Genomic DNA, 26,627 nt, shown 5'->3' on the forward strand with positions numbered 1-26,627 from the left:
ATCTTGGATGAGCTCCAGCAATTATTTTGATTACACGCTTTTGTGCACTGAACACTCTTTTACTCAATGATGAGTTACCCCAGAATATGATGCCATACGGAAGCAGAGAATGAAAATAGGCGTGGTAAGCTAATTTAGTGAGATGTATATCACCAAAATTTGCAATGACCCTAATAGCATAAGTAGCTGAACTCAAACGTTTCAGCAGATCCTCAGTGTGTTTTTTCCAGTTCAACCCCTCATCAACGACTACACCTAGAAATTTTGAATATTCTACCTTAGCTACCAATTTCTGATCGAAGTCTATATTTACTGTGTGGAACTGTATATACTGTGTTTTGTCGAAGTTTAATGAGAGCCCATTTGCAGATAACCATTTATTGATTTTCTGAAAAACATCGTTTACAATTTCACCAGTTGGGTGTGATAACTATACTTGTATCATCGGCAATAAGTACCAGCTTTGTATCTTAGTGAACATAGAATGGCAAGTCATTAATATATATTAAGAACAGCAGAGGGCCCAAGACCGAAACTTGTGGCACCCCATTCTTGATTGTTCCCCAGTTTGAGAAATCACCAGTTTTTTGCGCATTATGTGAACTGCTTATTTCAACTTTCTGCACTCTTCCAGTTAGGTATGATTTAAACCATTTGGGCACTGTCCCATTCATACCACAAGTCAAGAACCCCTAGGGACGCATTAGAGACGTCTGTCGAACAATAGAGCGAAAATCCATCATGCCACGAAAGGCACTCGCGGCCAGTGACAGCGCCTGCATCGTCACATCACGTGTAGGAGCCTTGTCAACAAGGGAAGTTGCCCGACGTATGCACCGGAGTCTAAGTTATTTGGTGCGGTCACGGAATAGGTTCCAGTTGGCAGGCGGTGTTGGGAATTTACACCACAAAAGACCATCAACGTACGACAGGTGCACAGGATGGTCAATATCTACGACTTTAGAGTCGAAGGAACCGTGGGTTGGGTGCTCCAGAACTGAATTTGGTGTTTGGAGAGGCTACAGGTAATAACCTATAGCATCAAGCTGTAAGGAGACAATTACATGACGCGAATTACGATCTTGACGACCATTCTGAGCACCACGTCGTACACAACAACACAAAGGACTCCGTTATAGATGGGCAAGAACCATGCTAAAAGGACGCCACAGGATGGGCGTCGGATTTACACTACTGGCCATTAAAATTGCTACACCAATAAGAAATGCAGATAATAAACGGGTGTTCATTGGACAAATATATTATACTAGACCTGACATGTGATTACATTGTTATGCAATTTGGGTGCATAGATCCCGAGAAATCAGTACCCAGAACAGCCACCTCTGGCCGTAATAACGGCCTTGATACGCCTACGCATTGAGTCAGAAAGAGCTTGGATGGCGTGTACACGTACAGCTGCCCGTGCAGCTTCAACACGATACCACAGCTCATTAAGAGTAGTGACTAGCGTATTGTGACGAGACAGTTGCTCGGCCACCATTGACCAGACGTTTCCAGTTGGTGAGAGATCTCGAGAATGTGCTGGCCAGGGCAGCAGTCGAACATTTTCTGTATCCAGAAATGTCCGTACAGGACCTGCAACATGCGGTCGTCCATTATCCTGCTAAAATGTAGGGTTTCGCAGGAATCGAATGAAGGGAAGAGCCACGGGTCGTAACACATCTGAAATGTAACGTCCACTGTTCAAAGGGCCGTCAATGCGAACAAGAGGTGACCGAGACATGTAACCAATGGCACCCCATATCATCACGCCGGGTGATACGCCAGTATGGCGATGACGAATACACGCTTCCAATGTGCGTTCACCGCGACGTCGCCAAACACGGATGCGACCATCATGATACTGTAAACAGAACCTGGATTCATCCCAAAAAATGACGTTTTGCCATTCGTGCACCCAGGTTCGTCGTTGAGTAGACCATCGCAGGCGCTCCTGTCTGTGATGCAGCGTCAAGGGTAACCACAGCCACGGTCTCCGAGCTGATAGTCCACGCTGCTGCAAATGTAGTCGAACTGTTCGTGCATATGGTTGTTGTCTTGCAAACGTCCCCAGCCGTTGACTCAGGGATCGAGACGTGGCTGCACGATCCGTTACAGCCATGCGGATAAGATGCCTGTCAGCTCCACTGCTAGTAATACGAGGCCGTTGGGATCCAGCACGGCGTACCGTATTACCCTCCTGAACCCACCGATTCCATATTGTCAACAGTCATTGGATCTCGACCAAAGCGAGCAGCAATGTCGCGATACGATAACACGCAATGGCCATATGCTACAATCCGACCTAGATCAAAGTCGGAAACGCGATGGTACGCATTTCTCCTGCTTACACGAGGCATCACAACAACGTTTCACCAGGCAACGCCGGTCAACTGCTGTTTGTGTATTAGAAATCGGTTGGAAAGTTTCCTCATGTCAGCATGTTGTAGGTGTCAGCATCTTCTTCTTGTCGGTTAAATTTCGCGTCAGTAGCACGTCATCTTCGTGGTGTAGCAATTTTAATGGCCAGTAGTGTAGTTTACGGACGGAACGCGGGCCTGTTTGCACCCTGATAATTGCAAATAACATGTTTGGACATAAAACGGGAGTAGCAAACGCCTTCAACACTGTGTCCCGTACGTTCAACAAGGTGGTGGTGGAATGATGTTTCCCGGTAGGACTGCAAGTATCTGCTGTGTAGTATACAACGCTCCCACAGCGTCACCTCACCGACGAAAGATATACTGAGATGCGATGCCGTAAGCAGTAGGATAAGTTTTGCATCCTTCGCTATCAGAACTGGCCACTGTACACCTCGAGTGGTTGTTGAGGGCAGTCTCACTGACCCACGGCACAGGGACGAGAGTGTGCAAGCAACATTGCGGCTGTATCGCCACATTCTGGTGACGTTTCACCTTGATGTTATCTCGCGTGCTCATCGCTATTCTCGTGAACACATTCCTTCAGGGACATCGTAATGGAGTGACCCTCTAGATCCTATGACATGAATCAAATCGAACAGTTGTGGGATCGACTGAAACGAGTTGTTTTTGGACTTCGACAATCACGTGCATTCTGCGCGAATTACGCAGAATCACCACTGGGGGCGGGACAACTTGTACCAGGCCTGGCTGGCTTGATGATCTGACCGATGGTACGCCAAGACGAATTCAAGCCTACATCCGAGCAAGGGGACGTCCCACCACTCACTGACGTTGGTGAGAAGCGCTGAGAAAAACCCACCGTGGGACACAGGCGATTTTGTTGATAAATGTATATAAGCATGCTTCAGAGCCAGTTTGTATGTTCAGTGATACGACTTTCAAAATAAAGGGATGAGCAAAACTTTTCTATCTTCGAAAAAAATAGCAGGACCTTAATTATTCTCGACAAATAATGTTTTGTCAGCCCAGTACTGCAGAAATACACTGCTTGTCCTCTGTTACTGAATGTATAAATAACAGGCTTATTTTATTAAAAATACAATAAAACAGGTCAAAACACACGAGCTTACTACACTACAGATCTACACAAGGAGCAGCAGATGATACTGAAAAATGTAATGCAACTGCTGTTGCAATTACACTGACTATAAACTTTCAGCATTACATTTCTAGTTGTGAATAAGTTGAGTTTTGTCACACAGACGTGCAAATCCACTAATGATATGGTATTATATGTCAGCAATCACGTTTCTCAGTTCAGATATACTGTTACATGTCAAGTAAGGCTTTTTTCTTGGCTCCTTTGAGTGATAAAGTTTGTCATACAAGGAACGCAAGATAGGTACTGTTAGCTGAGGAAAGATTTCTTTTCCCAGTGCCTCTCAGATTCTTTGCAAGGCATCGACAAGCCCACCGTAGGATGTTATGACTTTCAATGAGCTCTGTGCAACCTTTGGTCTAGTGCGCGAAGATCCCTGAAATCGCCCGTTCCATATTGCAGGCAAGGAATCTGGCGTTAGCAATGAATTGAATCTCATCGTCTTGGTGAAATACATTAAATAATCTGTTGTTCCTCCCTATAAGAGCAAAGTCTCTATCAGGTGGTAGGGAACTGTGCCTTCTCACGAGGAACGTCTGGTTCAAAGTGGTGAAATATTCACAGATTACCCGATTTTGGGAAACGGAAGTCATCCATAAGTTGTAGTTCTGCCCCATGCAACAGTCAAGCAAGATTGTCAGATTCCAAACCTCATTGAGCGGAGTGAAACATTTAAAGACGATCGTCACAATTCATGAAGATATCTCTGCTGGGCTCTTACACTGAGAACACTGAAATCAGTTACCACCAGTATTATGTGTTGCCAGGTTGTAACAAGGTTACTGCCGGCCGCAGTGGCCGTGCGGCTCTACGCTACAGTCCGGAGCCGAGCGACCAATACGATCGAAGGTTCGAATCCTGCCTCGGGCATGGATGTATGTGATGTCCTTAGGTTAGTTAGGTTTAATTAGTTCTAAGTTCTAGGCGACTGATGACCTCAGACGTTAAGTCGCATAGTGCTCAGAGCCATTTTTTGAACAAGGTTACTGCTATTGACAAAACACAGAATAATGATCCGACTGTGGACAGGAACACTTTTAGCATCGATTAGTACCTTTCCTGTTTTGGAGGCGATTCAATATGTTTCTTCGCTAAGTCTCTGTCATAATCCGGGTTTCAATCAAGCGAACCGGAATGTTTCCCTCTTTTGTCTTCGAGGGACGAGTTGCTGGTCCATTTGTCGGCCAAAATTTACACGTTGCGAGGTGTAAAACGGGAAAAATTACACAGTGTCTTTTCACAAACGCGTAGCTTATCGATATCCGTAGGCGTTCGCAAGATAGTGCAAGAGGGGGCACCTTTCCCCTTCTGGAATCTGTGGGGGGGGGGGGGGGGGGGGGGATGGGGAGGGGTTATAGATTTTCGATTCGTTAGAAAATACTCCAGAATTTGTAGCAGTGATTGTCTGCGATATAAGTAAACTGCAGAATTTGAACGGCAGGGAGCAATAGTCAGTATTATGGCTTTAGCAATAGCTATACAGGATGTCTCAGGAGTAATGGCTAATATTCGAAGATATAACAGGAACGAGAATTCGAAGCAAAACATTTAGCAAACATGGGATCTAAAATGAATTACTTAAGAGCTATGAGCACTTCTTCATCTTCGATATAGGGTAACAAGCTTATTTATTGTAAGCTTTTTAGTTTCCATAATTTGAAAGGTGACAGTATGGAAGCTTATTTATTGCAAGCTTTTTAGATTCCATAATTTGAAAGGTGACAGTATGGACCATGTCCAGTAAACATGGGCTTAAGAGCTGCGAAAACTTGTTCATCTTCGTTACAGTGAAACACATCTCTTCTACGGAACACGTGTTCATAGCTCTTAAGGTATTTTAGAGCCCATGTTTCTTTGCTTCGAATGACCTTACCTGTTATATCCCTGAATATTGAGTGTTCTTCCTGGGAAACCCTGTGTAATTTGGATTTGTTTGGTTGCCACACTGTTTACGGGACATTACTGCCGATTGCTTGGTGCGGCGGCGCTTACGATACTGTCCTTCACAAAACAGAGTTGAAAGAAGCCCCCCCAATCTTATCTTTGTTCCTTCCACACAGAGCACTTATTGAGATGCAAAAAAACGACCGACCTAACAACCTGACGTATGGATTCGGCAATGATTCCCAAACATAAACGTGGCTTCAGTGTATCTACCCGACATCATTTTCTAATTCCCTCACAAACGCTCCCTCCCCTTGCTACATAACGTAATTTCAATAGTAGTTTACCATTCCCTGTGGACAAAGAAGACACATGGCGGCTTTTTGATATGGCAGAGCTATTGCAGTAGACGGGGGGTGTTCAACCCGCGTCCCGCGGACAGCATGCGGGTCAAAGTAAGTATCAATACGGTCCAAGAAGTGAGCATGCATCAGACGATCGGCAATAAAATAAAATAAAATAAAAAATCCATAAAATTCGGTTTTCGTCACGCTATAATTGAACCCCCACAATCTCGTTCTTATAACCGAGCGGTCCGTCAGACGCCCTGCTATGTTTCTTACGGCTACTTCAGTTGCAAATGCGAAACTAGAGATTTAAAGATGCATAATGTAATAATGAAAATAATTTATGGAAATACAAGGAAGTTCTATGTTATATCTGAACAGCTATAGGACTGAATCAGCATTAATGCTAGGAATTCTTCAGAAGCTTGTGTGCTGAGTACGGTGATACCGCTTATTTTACAGAAGTAAGGTGGCGCATTCGAGACCAGATACATTATTAAAAAGATTTTATAGCATAATTAATGAAATCAAATCGTTCATAATATCGAAAGTAAAATCGGTGCCAGAACTTGAGAATGCCAACTGGGTGGCAGATGTAGCATTTCTGGTAAACTTCACTGCTCATTTGCATGACAGGCGTCTTCAGGGTAGAAAACTATTTTCAGTACATTGTTTCAAACAATAAATGGGTCCCAGATGAGACTGAAATTATGGCAAGTACTAGTAAATGCAAATATTCTCTTGTAATTCAAACACGTTGGCCAAACGTAAGACTAAAAAAAAAAAAAAATAATGGCTCCGAGCACTATGGGACTTAATATCTGAGGTCATCAGTCCCCAAGAACTTAGAGCTACTTAAACTTGAGTAATCTAAGGATATCACACACATCCATGCCCGAGGTAGGATTCCAACCTGCGACCGTAGCGGTCGCGCGGTTCCAGACTGAAGCGCCTAGAACCGCTCAGCCACAACGGCCGGCCGCAATACTAAAGTCGGGATGATTTGATGCAAGAATTTGAAAATCGATTTCAAGATTTTCGAAGAAAGTAGCACAATTATTGTATTTATGCGACATTACGAACAGTATAGATACATTGCCAGAAGATTTTCAGATGGAACGCATAGAATCGCAGCCTGACATGCCACTAAAACAAAAGTTTGATCGTGTATCTCTGTTGGACTTTTACGAATCATACCTGCCCAGAACAAATATCCCTTGCTGCACAGCCATGTGTGATTTATACATCATTTTTGTTTGGAGGAACATACGTCTGTGAACAGCTATTTGCAATACTGAAGCACAAAAAAAGTAAAAATAGAACCAAAATCTCAGATGAACCTAATGAAAAGATCCTGAGAACTACATGCACGTCGATCGATCCTGACGTCGATATGTTACTTTCCCAAATTCAGAGTAAAATGTCGCAAAATTCTATGATTAGTAATTGCTTGTATATAAAATTATTAATGAAATCTCATATATTAAATGTAAAATTAATTCCATCTTGCTGTTTTGGAATAAAGAATCAAAAATTAATAAAAATTGAAATTTCTAAATTGCTAGATAAACATTTAAACAAAATATTTTAATAGGCCCTCGATATATCAATAAAATGTATCGATATATAGACGGAAGAATTATAGAAGTACCTGCTTATAAAAATATCGGCTGCACATTGTATATATACTGCCTGCCGATTGTAGAGCAGTATATTTCAAGTGTTGTTGTTGTTGTTGTGGTCTTCAATCCTGAGACCGGTTTGATGCAGCTCCCCGTGCTACTGTACCCTCTGCAAGCTTCTTCATCTCCCAGTACTTACTGCAACCTACATCCTTCTGAATCTGCTTAGTGTATTCATCTCTTGGTCTCCCTCTACGATTTTTACCCTCCACGCTGCCCTCCAATACTAAATTGGTGACCCCTTGATGCCTCAGAACATGTCCTACCAACTGGTCCCTTCCTCTAGTCAAGTTGTGCCACGAACTCCTCTTCTCCCCAATTCTATTCAATACCTCCTCATTAGTTATGTGATCTACCCATCTAATCTTAAGCATTCTTCTGTAGCACCACATTTCGAATGCCTCTGTTCTCTTCTTGTCCAAACTATTTATCGTCCATGTTTCACTTCCATACATGGCTACACTCCATACAAATACTTTCAGAAACGACTTCCTGTCACTTAAATCTATACTCGATGTTAACAAATTTCTCTTCTTCAGAAACGCTTTCCTTGCCATTGCCAGTCTACGTTTTATATCCTCTCTACTTCGACCATCATCAGTTATTTTGCTCGCCAAATAGCAAAACTCCTTTACTACTTTAAGTGTCTCATTTCCTAATCTAATTCCCTCAGCATCGCCCGACTTTATTCCACTACATTCCATTATCCTCGTTTTGCTTTGGTTGATGTTCATCGTATATCCTCCTTTCAAGACACTGTCCATCCCGTTCAACTGCTCTTCGAAGTCCTTCGCTGTCTCTGACAGAATTACAATGTCATCGGCGAACCTCAAAGTTTTTATTTCTTCTCCATGGATTTTAATTCCTACTCCGGAATTTTCTTTCGCTTCCTTTACTGCTTGCTCAATATACAGTTTGAATGACATTGGGGAGAGGCTAAAACCCTGTCTCACTCCCTTCCCAACCACTGCTTCCCTTTCATGTCCATCGACTCTTGTAACTGCCATCTGGTTTCTGTATAAATTGTAAATACCCTTACGCTCCCTGTATTTTACCCTTGCCACCTTCAGAATTATAAAGAGAGTATTCCAGTCAACATTGTCAAAAGCTTTCTCTAAGTCTACAAATGCTAAAAACGTAGGTTTGCCTTTCCTTAATCTAGCTTCAAAGATAAGTCGTAGGGTCAATATTGCCTCACGTGTTCCAACATTTCTACGGAAACCAAACTGATCTTCCCCGTTGTCGGCTTCTAGCAGTTTTTCCATTCGTCTGTAAAGCATTCGTGTTAGTATTTTGCAGCCGTGGCTTATTAAACTGATAGTTTGGTAATTTTCACATCTGTCAACACCTGCTTTCTTAGGGATTGGAATTATTATATTCTTCTTGAAGTGTGAGGTTATTTCGCCTGTCTCATACATCTTGCTCACCAAATGGTAAGAGTTTTGTCAGGACTGGCTCTCCGAAGGCCGTCAGTAGTTCTAATGGAATGTTGTCTACTCCCGGGGCCTTGCTTCGACTCAGGTCTTTCAGTGCTATATTTTAAGTATTGACTTATTATTAGATATTATTTACGTCAACAAGCTACCAGCAAGCCTATACCCATTAAAGCAAGAATTGAAAGGAAAACAATGCAAACTTTGTTAACAATGGTAAGTGCATGTAAACAAAAGGCGTTTGTTGGGTCCGTCATTAGGTTTCGTCACATATCAGATTTGTCCGGAACACTTCATATCGACTTCCCTATCTTTTCATTTCTGCCAACGCCAATGATCTAGTAGTTGCAGAGTCAACACTGTATACTGAAGCTAAACGTGCAGTTTCTGTTGGTAGCGTCGAAAGCCGATTACGTCAGCATTTCCCCTCACACGTCTCCACGCGGCGCAAAGACCAATCTTGTCATTTAGATTTTTGTTCATCATTTTCAGCAACTGTTTTTGAAGAGTAACGATGTGATGAAATAGCACGCAAGTTGCGTTTTTACGCAACTGGTGCACTATTTCTTCACATAAGAAATATTGTTATTCCATTCATACCGCAACCACCCAGTGCAATTGGACTTCTTTCTTTTGTGTCATATATACCTGCTTCTCAAAGTCGAAAGATAAAGACTGGACGTGTTGAAAGCTCAAAAAGTAGTAAGCCTCCTTCACACAGTGAAAGTAAAATTATGTTCTACTACAACTTCAAAAGAACAACTTCAAATATTTACCCAAAAAACAATATAAATGTGGAGGTTTCAAAAGAAGAGCAAATTGGGACAGCGCGTTTCCTGCGTTTCCAGGACGCGAGCCGTTAACGGAAATAATAGAAGGATGGCACTCAAGTGCACGCAGAGCACTGCACGTCTGCTGCAAAAGTTAATGCGTAACTCAAGCGATTCAAGGAAAGAAGGATGTTGGTGGCTGATGAAGCACGACCTCGAACGCCGCGCCTCATTATTGATGCTATTGTCCAGCAGATGGATGCCGTCACTACTGAAGACCGGCGCGTTACGGTGTCAGCCACTGCCTCGGAGGCCGAACTGCGCGTCATAATGACGACGGACATTCAGTGCTCCCCGTCCACGTGTGCCATTCTTCGACGAAGATCCGTCCCCCGCGCTCCTTCCGCTGCAGGGAAACGCAATGCAGCACTTCGCTCTTCTTTTGAAGCCTCAATTCCTCTGTTTCCAGCACTATCGAGTGCAGTGCACGGTCGACGTGTGTGCGTGCTCGCTCTGTTGTCACGTAGGTGTGTGCTCATGTCCTTCTAGCGGCGTGTTTGGAGACTCGACGTTCTTGTAAGGCCCACACCTTCTTCCGCAGCCAGAGGAATTACGATCCCTTCAGCGTCTTTCACTTTACAGCCGCCGGCTCGTTTCTTCTTTAATGGCCCGAACACAATGTCCAAAATATGTTCTCTTCAGCAGTTGGGATCTTACCCAATTTCGTGGGGTGCAACCCGGGGCAACATGCAGTCACTGTGTTGGGAATCCCGCAGCCCAGCTGGAATGGCTGCTCGATAAACTGGGGAGGCGACGACCGCTTTGGTTCAGTCCCAGGCTGTAAAATGTCGAATACGGCGACCAATTCCGGAGTGTTTTTGGGAGGTCGAATACTGACCTCAGTTTACACTTTACCAAAAGAACACAAAAATGTTGCTTTTAAAACACATTTTGCGCAAAACTTTTTACTGCACTAGCCAACATTAAATAATAGCAAGCATAAAAATAATGCAAAAAATTCATTTACATGGTGTCATGGCGAGTCTAGCAAGGAATCAAATTATTCTAGATGCCATCACAGATCAGTACGTGTTTCATAAAGTTTATTCCCTGTTTCTCCACTTTGAAGAGAGTTAATGTCCTAGTTTTTGCTGGTTACTTTTGTTGCTAGCCAACAGTCATTCCGATTTTTTATATGTTTTGAATTTTTAAATTCCAGTGATAACATTATAGGAATGATCTAATTATTCTTTGTGGGTAGCTCGCTGGATGCTCAGGTTTTAAAGAAAGATCTAATTTCAAATCATTGCACTAATATATACTACTGAAATGTTCGTTGCCATTTAAATGTCAAGTAATCCACGTTGAGGATGTTTAAGTACAATAAGTTTTGAGACAATCCAGAGAACTTCAATTCATGGGGCGCAATACGTTCTCAAACTCACCGAGTCATTCCTAAAAAAAGTGACAGTTTTGGAATCTTTTACCTTCTTGGATAAATTTCTACGGAGGCCCATACCGATATCTAAAGGCAAATGATATACGAGAGAACAATGGTAACGAGACACACATTGGCCATGTGATTGGAAATCTGCGATATTTAGGCTTAACTGCGAATGAAAACCACATGAAGAATCTGAATTATGTTCAAAACATTAATGTTTCAATTAAGTGTTACAGTACTATATTGGAGCCTTGGAAATAGTTAGGATATACCTTCCGGGCTACGCAAATTACGAGAAACGTCTTATCATTATGAGTACCTGTTACAGCTTCGTTCCACTCACTCCATCAAGTAACTATTTTACAGAAAGAGGGTCACTTCTCTTGATTTATTAGGGCATCAGATATAACCCACTGCCTTGCGTTTATCGTCCTTCCACTCACATATCTTGACTCTACGTCTGCTTTCCTTTACTGAAGCGCTTTTGCATTCCCCTTGTTGCACAACATTCGACAGTAGTACCAAAACTAAAACAATTGAACCAGCAGTTGCAGGGCGTAAGATGCAACTCTATTTCAAGTCTAACTCACTTCCAACAAAAATATTGGTTACAACTTCGTTGCCGGCCGCTGTGGCCGAGCGGTTCTAGGCGCTTCATTCCGGAACCACGCGGCTGCTACAGTGGCAGGTTCGAATCCTGCCTCGGGCATGGGTGTGTGTGGTGTACTTAGGTTAGTTAGGTTTAAGTAGTTCTACGTCTAGGGGACTGATGACCTCAGATGTTAAGTCCCATAGTGCTTAGAGCCATTTGAAACATTTTTGAACATCTTCGTTCATGCGTACGATTCAATAATAAAAATTTGCAAGTCTATTATGACACGTACAGATTGTTTTTTTTTTAATAAACTGAACGTTTCGCCGCCGTTTACAAAGGATATGAGCATCCACAGCTAGAGAGAAAGACGTTAAGCTCAATGATGTCTGGCGCTATTCCCCGATGTGGGACGGTAGCGCTGTTGTACGACTGTTACCTGCAACAGCCAACAGTGCTCGAAATTTAAAAAAAAAAAAAAATTGTCGTCACACTGGGTCCGGATATAACTCTCTAGCCAGTCTCTGTAGTAAGTAGCGAGCTACTACGTGAAGTGAAACGACGCCACGACCGCCTCTGCGCCGCGCGGGATTAGCCGAGCGGTCTCGGGCGCTGCAGTCGTGGACTGTGCGGCTGGTCCCGGCGGAGGTTCGTGTCCTCCCTCGGGCATGGGTGTATGTGTTTGTCCTTAGAATAATTTAGGTTAAGTAGTGTGTAAGCTTAGGGACTGATGACCTTAGCAGTTAAGTCCTATAAGCTTTCACACACATTTGAATATTTGACAGCCTCTTCAGTTTGAGGTAAAATTTACCGAGTATCAAAAAAATACACGTTTTTATGGATTAATAGTCTGAGCAACGTTGACAACTAAAGCCTTTTCGACTATTATGCACAGTCTGGAAGTACCCAATAAGTGTACAGAAAGAGGCTGATTTGAACTAACAGTCTCACTTATAGTCGAAAGTTCACGTTGACTCTCCCTCCACCCTCTCCGTTTCATAAGTAATTGCAACACAAATTAGGTCCTAACATGTATGCACTCTTTAATGAAGTTTTTTGATCTGTACTTATAATTTTAAAAAGATATATAAATGTGAGAGCAAAAACGTTCTATTACCTAATCCTCGTTGTGAATTCCAGTAATATTTTCATTTTCGTTATTACTGCAGACAATGCGACTAACCCACAAATGGTATTTGCTTTTATTCTATCTAGGTTTCTATCTATAATTATCTAACAGCCAGTGAGTAAATAGCTGCTATGTCTCCCGAACAAGACACAGCCAGGGCAAAAGCACCACAGGCGCAAAGATGCGAGTTGGTGTCAGTGGTATGGAATCGCCACTTGCGCGAGTTCCACCTGCGCCACGGGCGGCGCTGATGATGAAGATATCGAATTCGCCTCGGCCAGTTGCCGGCCGACTACAGTCCGCCAGTGTCGTCGACGAAGGACAGAATCCTACTCGGAAGCCAGAAGAGCAGCTCTCGTCCACTTCGTTATAGATCATCGTCCAGGTCTGACTTAGACAGGGAACGTCGTTTAAGTGAACTCTAGAAGTGAACAGGCAGTTGTAAGCTGCATTTCCTATGCACTGTGAAGTTTACATACGATTATTTGCACTTAGCCATTGAGGGCTTGTTTTGTGTTACATTAAAAGCCGTGTTGCGAATTTCGTTATTCAACTAGTCACAAAGATAAGTAAACCTTTTAACTCATTTGTGTGACTTTGTTACTAATTTATTGGAGTGTTGTAGAACCTTTGTTCGCCTGTGCGGTTACCTTACCCTGGGGCACAGCTGTGTAATTGTGGCAGGGAGAAATCGTCTTAGCGGTGTACTGGACCAGAAGCCGTTTCACGAATTCACAAACTCGGATTACCATATAACAACAGTGGCTACTCAGCCTCCACAGCAGTAGCGAGGAAGCCTTTACAAAGCTGGCGACGAGGGTTTACAAAACTGGCGACGAGGGTTTACAAACCTAACGGCATTCTGTGTGACCATCAATCGTCAACATTTCCTTCTCACTTTATAAGAAGAGAAAACAAATAGAACTAGCATAAGTTTAAATACTTAACTTGGCTCGAGGGAAAGGAAACTATGTGAAATTCGACCTGTAAGAACAGCTACAATCTGTCATTTCACTGTATTACTTAAACAATTTATACGCGTACATTGACAATCATTCTTGGGAAACATATCAATATTTCTGTTTCCAAACAACTAGTCTTGTAGTTTATACAAGGTTTATTCGGAAAGTAAAGAGCGTTTTGTTTTGACACATGACCGCGTTCCCCCACCAACACCTGCGACAGACCACTGACTCTGAGGTACTCATCCGCTTCAGTCTGGCGGCAGCTACGATCCAAAACGGCTGCTTACTGCTTAGCTGTGAGACTGTAAACTGTGTGGCTATAACACGTGTGACAAAATTGACGATCCCGCCAAGTGTGTGATGCGGAGTGTTGTCCACTATTTAAACCCGCAAGAAGTCCAACTCGTCGAAATTTATAGACAGCTGAAGTTTACGATAGTGTGATGAACGAAGCGTCAGTTGGGAAGCGGTGTATCATGCTTAAGGGCGGACGGAAGAATGCTCTACTCACGACGGAGATCGGTAGGGTCGGCCCTCGGTGGTGAGTGACGGTCTCAAAGCAAGGACTGAAACGAAAATCCAAGAAGATAGGCGTTTCGTAATTAGTGGTCTGCGCTCGTTCTTTCCAGACATTTCAAGCCCTGTGCTGTATGAGACGGTTAGTGCAAATCTGTGCTATAAGAATGTGTGTGCCAAACAGGTTCCTAGAATTTTGTTAAAATGGTTCAAATGGCTCTGAGCACTATGGGACTTGAGGTCATCAGTCCCCTAGAACTTAGAACTACTTAAACCTGACCAACCTAAGGACATCACACACGTCCATGTCCGAGGCATAATTAGAACCTGCGACGGTAGCAGCAGCGTGGTTCCGGACTGAAGAGCCTAGAAGCGCTCGGCCACAGCGGCCGGCCTCGAATTTTGTCAGACTGCATTGATCTTCCTCTGTCGCTATGAAAAGGACGGTGATGAAGCTTTGAATCAGATTGTCAAACTTGGATATCACATTTCACATCAGAAACAAAGTCTCAAGCAAAGGAATGGCATCATTCGCTATCCACAACGACTTCTACATCTACATGATTACTCTGCAATTCACATTTAAGTGCTTGGCAGAGGGTTCATCGAACCACAATCATACTGTCTCCCTACCATTCCCCGAACAGCGCGCGGGAAAAACGAACACTTAAACCTTTCTGTTCGAGCTTTGATTTCTCTTATTTTATTTTCATGATCATTCCTACCTATGTAGGTTGGGCTCAACAAAATATTTTCGCATTCGGAAGAGAAAGTTGGTGACTGAAATTTCGTAAATAGATCTCGCCGCGACGATAAACGTCTTTGCTTTAATGACTTCCATCCCAACTCGCGTATCACATCTGCCACACTCTCTCCCCTATTACGTGATAATACAAAACGAGCTGCCCTTTTTTTCACCCTTTCGATGTCCTCCGTCAATCCCACCTGTCTTCTGAACTTCGCATGCTTTTTCCGTTGCCTCTGCAACAGCGTTCGGACTTTTGTGCACCATGGGGGATCAGTTCCATCTCTTACCAATTTATGAGGTATGAATCTCTCAATTTCTGTTGCTACTATATCTTTGAATTTGAGCTACATCTCGTCTACATTTGCATAGTAAGTTCGGAAGGAATGAAGATTGTCTCTTAGGAAGGCTTCTAGTGACACTTTATCCGCTTTTTTAAATAAAATTGTTTTGCGTTTGTTTCTGGTGGATTTGGAAGAAACGGTATTGAGCCTAGCTACAACGACCTTGTGATCACTAATCCCTGTATCAGTCATGATGCTCTCTATTAGCTCTGGATTGTTTGTGGCTAAGAGGTCAAGTGTGTTTTCGCAACCGTTTATAATTCGCTTGGGTTCGTGGACTAACTGCTCGAAATAATTTTCGGAGAAAGCATTTAGGACAATCTCGGAAGATGTTTTCTGCCTACCCCCGGTTTTGAACAAGTACTTTTGTCAACATATCGAGGGAAGGTTAAGTCCCCACCAACTACAACCGTATGAGTTGGGTATTTATTTGTTACGAGACTCAAATTTTCTCTGAACTGTTCAGCAACTATATCATCGGAGTCTGGGGGTCGGTAGAAGGATCCAATTATTAACTTAGTTCGGCTGTTAAGTATAACCTCCACCCATACCAATTCCCATCGAAAAGAAAAAAACAAAAGAAACTTGAGCACCAGAAAGAGTAGGGCTACGATGTTTTGACATCGTAAGGGCGTCCTGCTCACCCACTAATGCCTAAAGGTTACATTACATTACATTTATCTTTTCGAAGGTGAGGAATAAATGTAGCGGCCTACTATCAGACGCTTAATCGACGTCGCCGCTCCGTTAAAAACACGCGGCGCGGACTGTTAACCAGTGGAGTCATCCTCCTTCACGTCCGTCCACAGCGCGAGTGAGGACTTGCTTCGGCGGTTCCAGTGGGAAATGTTTCACCACCTGCCATACAGTCTGGATGAGTGGCCAACGCTACGGGAGTGACGATGGACTTCAAGAAGCTGTTGTACACCGGTTCAACAACTTGGTTGCAGCTGAGTATGCAGAACACATAGAAAAACTGGTAAAACTGTACGAAAAGTGCCTAAATTTGTACGATGACTACGTAGAAAAGAAGCCTGGGTATCAGATTGTACGTAAAAAGCAGTTCCGATTAATTATGTTAGTTTCGTTTAATTATATTAGTTTCGTTTAATTATATAAAATAAATATTTCAGCAGAAAGAAACGTTCTTTACTTTCCTAATGACCCACTTAATTATCGCGAAACAGTATTCAGTATCCCTGACATAAACCACATAATCACTTTCTAGCATAAGTAATCAGTTATAATGAGCCGACATCTCAACAAACCTACATATACAAAAGCTCTTCAATGATTATGTGTTAACACTTTCTATAGTGGGTGGCTGATTCTATGTCATTTCACTACTAAACGTAAATGTAATCACCTCTCATGAGTGCCCAAATTTGTACGATGACTATGTAGAAAAGAAGCCTGGGTATCAAATTGTAGGTAAAAAGGAGTTCCGATTAATTAAAAAATGGCTCTGAGCACTATGGGACTTAACATCTACGGTCATCAGTCCCCTAGAACTTAGAACCAATTAAACCTAACTAACCTACGGACATCACACAACACCCAGTCATCACGAGGCAGAGAAAATCCCTGACCCCGCCGGGAATCGAACCCGAGAACCCGGGCGCGGGAAGCTAGAACGCTACCGCACGACCACGGGCTGCGGACTCCGATTAATTATATTAGTTTCGTTTACTTACATTAGTTTCGTTTAATTATATAAAATAAATATTTCAGCAGAAAGAAACGTTCTTTACTTTCCTAATGACCTTAGGCCTGTTCCAGCTGGCCGACTACTGTCTTTAGGGAGTGAGCATACAACAGACTGTAAATCGCCGACTATGTTGTTGCTTGTAATAGATATCAAGTACTCTAATAGAGGCATGCACACAACTTACAAAATAGATGGGCCGACAAAAAAGACGAGACATGGATGATCTACTTTTCCCACCGATTCAATCCGATCTCATAGTCGGTGACGACAATGAAACATACACATGTAAATAGCCTTAAGCACACGACCGTCAGTGTAGAAGTCATACTGCACTGATGCGTTGCTTTAACGATGGATATTGATACAGGGATGACGTCCTTTGTGTGATACTTCCAGTGCAGAATATCATGACCGTAACGCAAAGAAAAAGCTACATGAGGAAGAATTTGTGGAACTGATTGGTAACTGGAATGGTGTGGAGCTAAAGTGAGGTGAAATAATTCTAACTTTATTTATTTATTGTTTTGCTATCCTTTATCATATTGACAATGAACTGATCCTTGTGGTGACGTACGGTAATTGCCGAAGTAATCCCAAATTTACATCCCGCTATTTGTATCTCCTTTGCCTTGCAATGGCTTATTTCCAACTGGCGGTCTACATAATGTATCACTGTCATCTCTGATATACACCTACACATCGGAATTGTGCAATCATCTTCGCTCAAAAAACTGCCGGTCGTGTGCACGTTTCCAAAAGCTGTCTACGTGTTCGTTTACTCTCCAACGTTTCTGTTGGCCACCTCGTGCGCCCTCCGATAAGGTCGTAGGAATAACGATCTATGACCGGCCGGAGTGGCCAAGCAGTTCTAGGCGCTACAGCCTCGAACCGCGCGACAGCTACGGTCGCAGGTTCGAATCCTGCCTCGGCCATGGATGTGTGTGATGTCCTTAGGTTAGTTAGGTTAAAGTAGTTCTCAGTTCCAGCGGACTGATGACCACAGCAGTTGAGTCCTATAGTGCTCAGAGCCATTTGAACCAAGAACGTTCTATGATCGTGGGGCATGTGATAGCATTTCGCCAGTTCCTCCAGCTGTTATTGCTGGTACACGAATCCTGTCGATGCCGCTGCTTCTTTCATCAACCGGCTCTTCGTCTTACCTCATGAGGCTGAGTCAACTCTTTTCCCTACCTCCCCACCTCATAAAAAAGCTGAGGAGGTAGCGGGAATCAAACCCGGAACATTCCGTCCTAGAGGCAGCGATGCTAACCTCTATTTTTTTTTATATTTTTGTCTTTTCTCCAGTTCAACTGACGGAATACGCACAACTGCCATGCCGGCTGCCATTCGTCTATAGAGGCGGTCATTCCTACTGCCATAAAGAAACAAAACACGCTCAGACACTTTCTCTACATATATAAGGTTCGATCCGAAAAAATGCCTCCTATTTTTGTGGTGACTTTGGGTGTCACCACCAGATGTCGTCGGTGTAGAGCTAATGCTTGAACCTTTCCCGGCCGTTGTGGCCGAGCGGTTCTAGGTGCTTCAGTCTGAAACCGTCCTGCTCGTACTGTCGCAGGTTCGAATCCTGACGCGGGCATGAATGTCTGAGATGTCCTTAGGTTAGTTAGGTTTAAGTAGTTCTAAGATGAATGCACAACTCCGATGTGTAGGTGTATATCTGAGATAACAATGATACATTATGTAGACCGCCAGTTGAAAATAAGCCATTGCAAGGCAAAGGAAGTACAAATAGCGGGATGTAAATTTGGGATTACTCAGCGATACAGATGGCTGTACCGTAGGTGCAACCACAACAGAGGGGTATCTGTTGAGAAGCCAGACAAACGTGTGGTACCTGAAGAGGGGCAGCAGCCTTATCAGTAGTTGCAGGAGCAACAGTCTGGATGATTGACTGATCTGGCCTTGTAACAATAACCAAAACGGCCTTGTTGTGCTGTTGCTGCGAACGGCTGAAAGCAAGGGGAAACTACAGCCGTAATTTTTCCCGGGGGTATGCAGCTTTACTGTATGGTTAAATGATGATGGAGTCCTTTGGGTAAAATATTTCGGAGGTAAAATAGTCCCCCATGCGGATCTCCGGGCGGGGACTACTCAAGAGGACGTCGTTATGAGGAGAAAGAAAACTGGCGTTCTACGGATCGGAGCGTGGAATGTCAGATCCCTTAATCGGGCAGGCAGTTTAGAAAATTTAAAAAGGGAAATGGATAGGTTAAAGTTAGATATAGTGGGAATTAGTGAACTTCGGTGGCAGGAGGGACAAGACTTTTGGTCAGGTGAATACAGGGTTACAAATACAAAATCAAATAGGGGTAATGCAGGAGTAGGTTTAAAAATGACTAAAAAAATAGGAGTGCGGGTAAGCTACTACAAACAGCATAGTGAACGCATTACTGTGGCCAACATAGACACGAAGCCCACGCCTACTACAGTAGTACAAGTTTATATGCCAACTAGCTCTGCAGATGATGAAGAAATTGATGAAATGTATGATAAGATAAAACAAATTATTCAGGTAGTGAAGGGAGACGAAAATTTAATAGTCATGGGTGACTGGAATTAGAGAGTAGGAAAAGAGAGAGAAGAAAACATAGTAGGTGAATATGGATTGGAGGTAAGAAATGAAAGAGGAAGCCGTCTGGTAGAATTTTGCACAGAGTATAACTTAATCATAGCTAACACTTGGTTCAAGAATCATAAAAGAAGGTTGTATACATGGAAGAATCCTGGAGATACTAGAAGGTATCAGATAGCTTATATAATGGTAAGACAGAGATTTAGGAACCAGGTTTTAAATTGTAAGACATTTCCAGGGGCAGATGTGGACTCGGACCACAATCTATTGATTATGAACTGTAGATTAAAACTGAAGAAACTGCAAGAAAGTGGAAATTTAAGGATATGGGACCTGGATAAATTGAAAGAACCAGAGGTTGTACAGAGTTTCAGGGAGAGCATAATGAAACAATTGACAGTAATGGGGGAAAGAAATACAGTAGAAGAACAATGGGTAGCTCTGAGGGATGAAGTAGCGAAGGCACCAGAGGATCAAGTAGGTAAAAAGACGATGGCTAGCAGAAATCCTTGGGTAACAGAAGATACACTGAATTTAATTGATGACAGGAGAAAATATAAAAATTCAGTAAATGAAGCAGGCAAAAAAGAATACAAACGTCTCAAACCAATGATATCGACAGGAAGTGCAAAATGGCTAAGCAGGGATGGCTAGAGGACAAAGGTAATGATGTAGAGGCTTATCTCACAAGGGGTAAGACAGATACTGCCTACAGGATAATTAAAGAGACCTTTGGAGAAAAGCGAACCACTTGTATGAATGTCAAGAGCTCAGATGGAAACCCAGTTCTAAGCAAAGAAGGGAAAGCAGAAAGGTGGAAGGACTATATAGAGGGTTTATACAAGGGCGATGTACTTGAGGACAATATTATGGATATGGAAGAGGATGTAGATGAAGATGAAATGGGAGATACGATAATGCGTGAAGAGTTTGACAGAGCACTGAAAGACCTGAGTCGAAACAAGGCCCTGGGAGTAGACAACATTCCATTGGAACTACTGACGGCCTTGGGAGAGCCAGTCCTGACAAAACTCTACCATCTGGTGAGCAAGATGTTTGAGACAGGCGAAATACCCTCAGACTTCAAGAAGAATACAATAACTCCAATCCCAAATAAAGCAGGTGTCGACAGATGTGAAAATTACCGAACTATCAGTTTAATAAGTCACAGCTGTGAAATACTAACGCGAATTCTTTACAGACGAATGGAAAAACTGATAGAAGCCGACCTCGGGGAAGATCGGTTTGGATTCCGTAGAAATGTTGGAACACCTGAGGCAATACTGACTCTACGACTCATTTTAGAAGTAAAATTAAAGAAAGGCAAACCTACGTTTTTAGCATTTGTAGACTTAGAGAAAGCTTTTGACAATGTTGACGATAATATAGTTTGGGTCAACTCTGATATGCTTTACTACGAGGGTCACTCCAAAAGAAATGCACACTATTTTTTTTTTAAATACAGTTTTCATTCTGCTTGTGTGAAAGTTTTACAGTGTGTGGATACATCCTTGCCGCTTGTTTTCAAACTTAGTTCAACCTGTTCCCGTGAGTGGCGCCGTCACACCATGTCTTCAAAGATGGCTGCTACACTTGACGTTCGTCAGAAGCAACGTGCTGTCATAGAATTCCTGTGCTGTGAAAACGAGACAGTGGGGAATATCCACAAAAAGTTGAAAAAGGTGTAGGGAGATGCTGCTGTCGATGGCAGTATAGTTAGTCGGTGGACAAGCAGGTTACGTGATGAAAGCGGGCACGGCGATATTGAGGATTGTCCTCGCAGCGGCAGGCCTCTTACTGCACACACTCCGAAGTGCAGGGAGTTCACAAATTGGTGACTGCTGACAGACGCATCGCAGTGAACGAATTGTCACGCTACGCTGGGATAGGGGAAGGAAGTGTTTGCAGAATACTGAAAGTGTTGGCGTTAATAAAGGTTTGTGCCAGGTGCGTTCCCAGGATGTTGACAGTGGCTCACAAAGAAACAAGAAAAACAGTATGCAGGGAACTTTTGGAACAGTACGAGAATAGTGGAGATGAATTTCTTGGAAGAATTGTGACAGGTGTTGAAACATGGCTCCATCATTTCTCATCAGAGACGAAGAGGCAGTCAATGGAGTGGCATCATGCAAATTCAATAAAGAAAAAAAAAAAATTCAAAACGACACCTTCTACTGGAAAAGTTATGGCTACGGTGTTTTTCGATTCCGAAGGACTCTTGCTTGTGGACATCATGCCAAGTGGAGCCACCATAAATTATGATGCATATGTGACGACACTGAAGAAACTTCAAGCTCGACTGAGTCGTGTTCGACCACATCGGCAAAAGCAGGATGTTTTGCCGTTGCACGACAATGCACGGCCACATGTCAGTCAAAAAACCAAGGAAGCGATCACAAAACTCGGATGGACAACACTGAAACACCCGCCTTACAGTCCTGACCTGGCTCCATGTGACTATCATCTCTTTGGGAAACTGTAAGACACTCTTCGTGGAACAAGGTTTGAAGATGATGATTCCCTTGTGCACGGTGCCAAACAGTGGCTCCGACAGGTTGGTCCAGAATTTTACCGTGCGGGTGTACAGGCGCTGGCTCCAAGATGGTGTAAGGGAGTTGAGAGGGATGGAAATTATGTGGGGAAATGAAAATATTGTTCCTAAAGGATGTATCTACACACTGTAAAACTTTGAAACATGTAGGGTAAAAGATGGATTAAAAAAAAAATTGGGTGCATTTCTTTTGGCGTGACCCTCGTACCTGAATGAGGATCAAAGTTTCTGATGTGATGTTCTCACCTATGGTGGTATCTTAATTTCGTTAGATATTTCCGTAGTCTACAGCAGGGGTCTCCAAACTTTTTAGTCCGCGGGCCACATTGACTCCTCCACGAAGTCATAAGGGTCAAGATCCACCTAGTGGGATTAAAGGACCCTAGCACTCCATGATCACCGTAATGTAAGGCTAAAGGAAAGATGAAATCGCAAAAATCTAAGGTTCTGGCAATAGCTAACACTGAAACGAACTACGATTTTTATTTAATTATATAATTTTGATCGCTGAACGTACCTGACCGAAATTCAGGCGTATTTTATTCTGGTGAATTTTACCGACAAAAAAGTATGTCACTGCACATTCTTCACGAAAGCGTCCTGCAACGTTAACGAAATCTCAAAATCATTGTTAGCAACACTATTACTACAAGACGTAGAGGTAGAGAATGTCAACGCATTGTTATTTCAAGCGGCGCAACAGTAAGTTTAGTTATGTAGTCTTGTAGCGAGTAGCAGAGCCAGAGCATATATTTGATAGTTCTGTTGCGTGATTGTGTCCGACGATGTCCTGGTGTACTGGTCGCGATAGGCCTAGAAACTCAATTGTTGGCAGTATAGGTGCCACCTCAAACATCTGGCGGGCCGGATACCGGGGATGTCCGGCCAGCTAACGCGGGGCCGGTTTGCCCGCCCTCGCGGGCCTGTTTAGTCCCGCGGGCCGTAGTTTGGAGACCCCCTGGTCTGCTGTATATGTGAGAGAACCAACAGCACTACTAAACTTATAACGTGTTGCGGGAGAATGATGGGTTATGTGTGAGAATTGTTTTTCACAGCAACCGTATTTGTCGTCGGTGGTACAACTCGGCGCTGTTGGCATACTTACCGCAGCCAGGCGGTGGCGCCAATAGGTTGGCGAGCCAGCAGGCAGTGGCGCCAGCGAGCGCAGACAGCAGCGCCACAAGCAGCCAGGCGGCCGGCCGCGGAAGCCTGCCCGGCGCCCCGACAGCGGAGCACCCGTGCGTCGCCCCTCCTCGCGAAGAGTGGTTAACGGTGCACGCCGGCGACCTGCAAGACGAGTTAACACGTGCCCACTCCGTTTTGCCTTTAGAGGACCACACTGTCTGACAGCGTAACCTGTGTTACAAAATCGTCAGTCAGGATAAAGTGCTTTAAAGAAGAAAGACTGAAGTGTATAGTCCAGTTGAGGTCATTAAGAGAGAAAGTTGAAAAACCTTTGACCTAGAATGAGATTTCCACTCTGCAGCGGAGTGTGCGATGATATGAAACTTCCTGGCAGATTAAAACTGTGTGCCCGACCGAGATTCGAACTCGGGACTTTTGCCTTTCGCGGGCAAGTGCTCTACCAACTGAGATATCGAAGCACGACTCACGCCCGGTACTCACAGCTTTACTTCTGCCAGTACCTCGTCCCCTACCTACCAAACTTTACAGAAGCTCTCCTGCGAACCTTGCAGAACTAGCACTCCTGAAAGAAAGGATATTGCGGAGACATGGCTTAGCCACAGCCTGGGGATGTTTCCAGAATGAGATTTTCACTCTGCAGCGGAGTGTGCGCTGATATGAGGTCCCGAGTTCGAGTCTCGGTCGGGCACACAGTTTTAATCTGCCAGGAAGTTTCATATCAGCGCCCACTCCGCTGCAGAGTGAAAATCTCATTCTGGAAACATCCCCCAGGCTGTGGCTAAGCCATGTCTCCGCAATATCCTTTCTTTCAGGTGTAACCTCCCCACCGTAATTTTATAAGAAAGAAATGACAATACTTAATAGAAATGGGAGCCGAGTGTAACCTCCCCACAAAAATTTGAAAGAAAGAAATATGACAATATTTAATTATGAATCCTAATGGACATTGCGCTAAGTGTAACCTGCCCACAATGAAATGTACTGACAATGGCAACAAAAATGTGAAATTCGCAATCTGACTCAAATATAAATCCTTCAAAAAATTAAAGTCCATTCAGTGACAAGAAAATTCAATTAAACCGAAATATCGGTCTTTGGCCCTGTGCAAAACAATCAGAATTAAAGTCTTACCTCAGAATAAATGGATGTCACATTTCTGCTCTTGTTGTTGCGCACCGCTTGGAGGAACTGCATTGCAAATAATAATATTCTCTTTTTTTGTGATTTTAGTGAAATTTTTCTTCAAAAGAAGTGGAATGAAATGGGAAGTGCAACGAAATCTTTAGTTCAATAAAAAATTAAATTTTTGAAAAAAATGCTTTTGAAATAAAAATTATTATTGGGGGACTTGTTGGACAATAATTACAATAAATAAAATTTTTCATTATCTAATGATTATATTAATTAACAGTATACCTTATTCACCATCTTGACCAGTGTTGCCGACCGCCTACATCACCCGCACTGGACTGCTACTACTGACCGACCGCTCTGCATGACGACTATTAGCGTACTGCACGCGACGACTACTGACAGAGTACTGCCCTCCACTAGACAGAGCTACAGACTCGCAACGACTGACTGACAGACTCGCAACGACTGACTGACCGACTGAGAACCGCTCGCAACACTCGCGCGGTCAAGCGCAAACTCTCTGGTCACAGATGCTACAATGCCTCGCCATCGCTGCTATGTTACATACGTGTTTCATAACCCTCCACTGGGGGGGGGCAAAAATTTGGCAGCGATGGTGAGTCATTTGGACTTGCCAAGCGCGGCAAAATTTTTCTTTAATTAACAAAATTCTACAACTTACAGAATATTTAAATGTTGTGCACACGCACTAAGTACAAAATGTATCAGACAAAGACAAAATGTGAATACAAAACATAGTAGCAAATCAGAAAAATGTATATACAAATTTTTTGACAGATAACAAAGTGCACAGGCACTGAAAAAATTCTTTAGCATATTCAGAACAAATAAACAGACTGGCAAAAAATATTATGTTGACAAGTGACATGAGTGTACTTAATGAACATATCAGGAAATCATAAAGGTTATACAAATCATATTGAAAAATGAGAAAAGTGCACAGGCACTGAAGTTCAGTAGAAAACATATTAACACCTAACATAAGTGCACATGCACTGTAGTTCAGAAAATAAAAAAATGTATATACAATATAAAAGACAAGAGTGGACATATACTGTACTTCAGAACAAATCAAAAAAATGTCTTTAGCATTTTCGCAATGAATAAACTTAATGGCAAGAAAATCATGTCCAAAGTGCACATGCACTGAAAAATGTCTTTAGCATTTTCACAACAAATAAACATAATGGCAAACATCATGTCGACCAGTGCCATAAGTGTACTCGCACTGGAGTTCAGGAATCGAAAAAATGTATAACCTATGAACATAAATGATGTTACCAAAAAATTTTTTTCTTTATGTGACAAGAATCAGGATAGGAAAGGGAAGGATTGCATCATGGTTGTAGCACTTTAGATTGCACACAGCTGCTCTGAAAGTCCATATCTTTCCACAGAAGTACAACACCAAGTGACACAACTTGAAGTTCTTTTCCCATCAGAATTTATCAGTGTAGCCAAGACACTGAACTGTCGTAGTAATGTTCCATGTTTTCATTTTGGCAGTACATTACGTACACCAAACAGTGGGACCATAATAATGTCTTCATCGCTCATGGTGGTGGACAGCATGTCGTGTCAACACCACACTCTTACAAGGCACACCAACGTAGAATTAGTGCAAAAACCAAATATAGTGCTCCATGATCACTAGGATAAACAGGACAAATGGACATTGCAGTAATTCAGGGTAGTCAGCTTATGAGGTGAAGGACATCAAGTCACATAATATTGACAATTACAGTCTTCATTGATAGTTTGTGGCATTCATAGCCCAGTTATTGAACATTTCTGTACCAAGTATGTAGTATTACAGAAAAATGTTCATTAATTGTTTTACATAGAATCAGTAGCCTTCTTTTCCTGGTTACAAAATATTATGAAATAATCTCATTCTTTTCAGTTACAGAGTATAATTAAGAATCATTAACCTTCTCCTAATTACAGTTAATTAATCGTTTGTCATTCCAATAATAATCATTAGCCTTTTCCTAATTACAGTTGATTAATCATTTGTCGTTAATTAATCATTTGTCTAATTACAGTTAATTAATCATTTGTCTAATTACAGTTA

At 42.8% G+C, this 26,627-nt stretch overlaps 1 protein-coding gene across 2 annotated transcripts in view; it reads right to left on the bottom strand.

Annotated features, from left to right (window-relative positions):
• Positions 1 to 26,627, bottom strand: part of LOC124615748 — a 107,906-nt gene that overhangs the window by 1,912 nt on the left and 79,367 nt on the right. For both annotated transcript variants that reach the window (XM_047143834.1, XM_047143833.1), the window contains exon 3: positions 23,358 to 23,539. In XM_047143834.1, the coding sequence (XP_046999790.1) occupies positions 23,358 to 23,539 (182 nt within the window). The remainder of the gene's footprint in view (positions 1 to 23,357; positions 23,540 to 26,627) is intronic.

Source organism: Schistocerca americana, chromosome 5, assembly GCF_021461395.2.
Source record: "Schistocerca americana isolate TAMUIC-IGC-003095 chromosome 5, iqSchAmer2.1, whole genome shotgun sequence".
Lineage (NCBI taxonomy): Eukaryota > Metazoa > Arthropoda > Insecta > Orthoptera > Acrididae > Schistocerca > Schistocerca americana.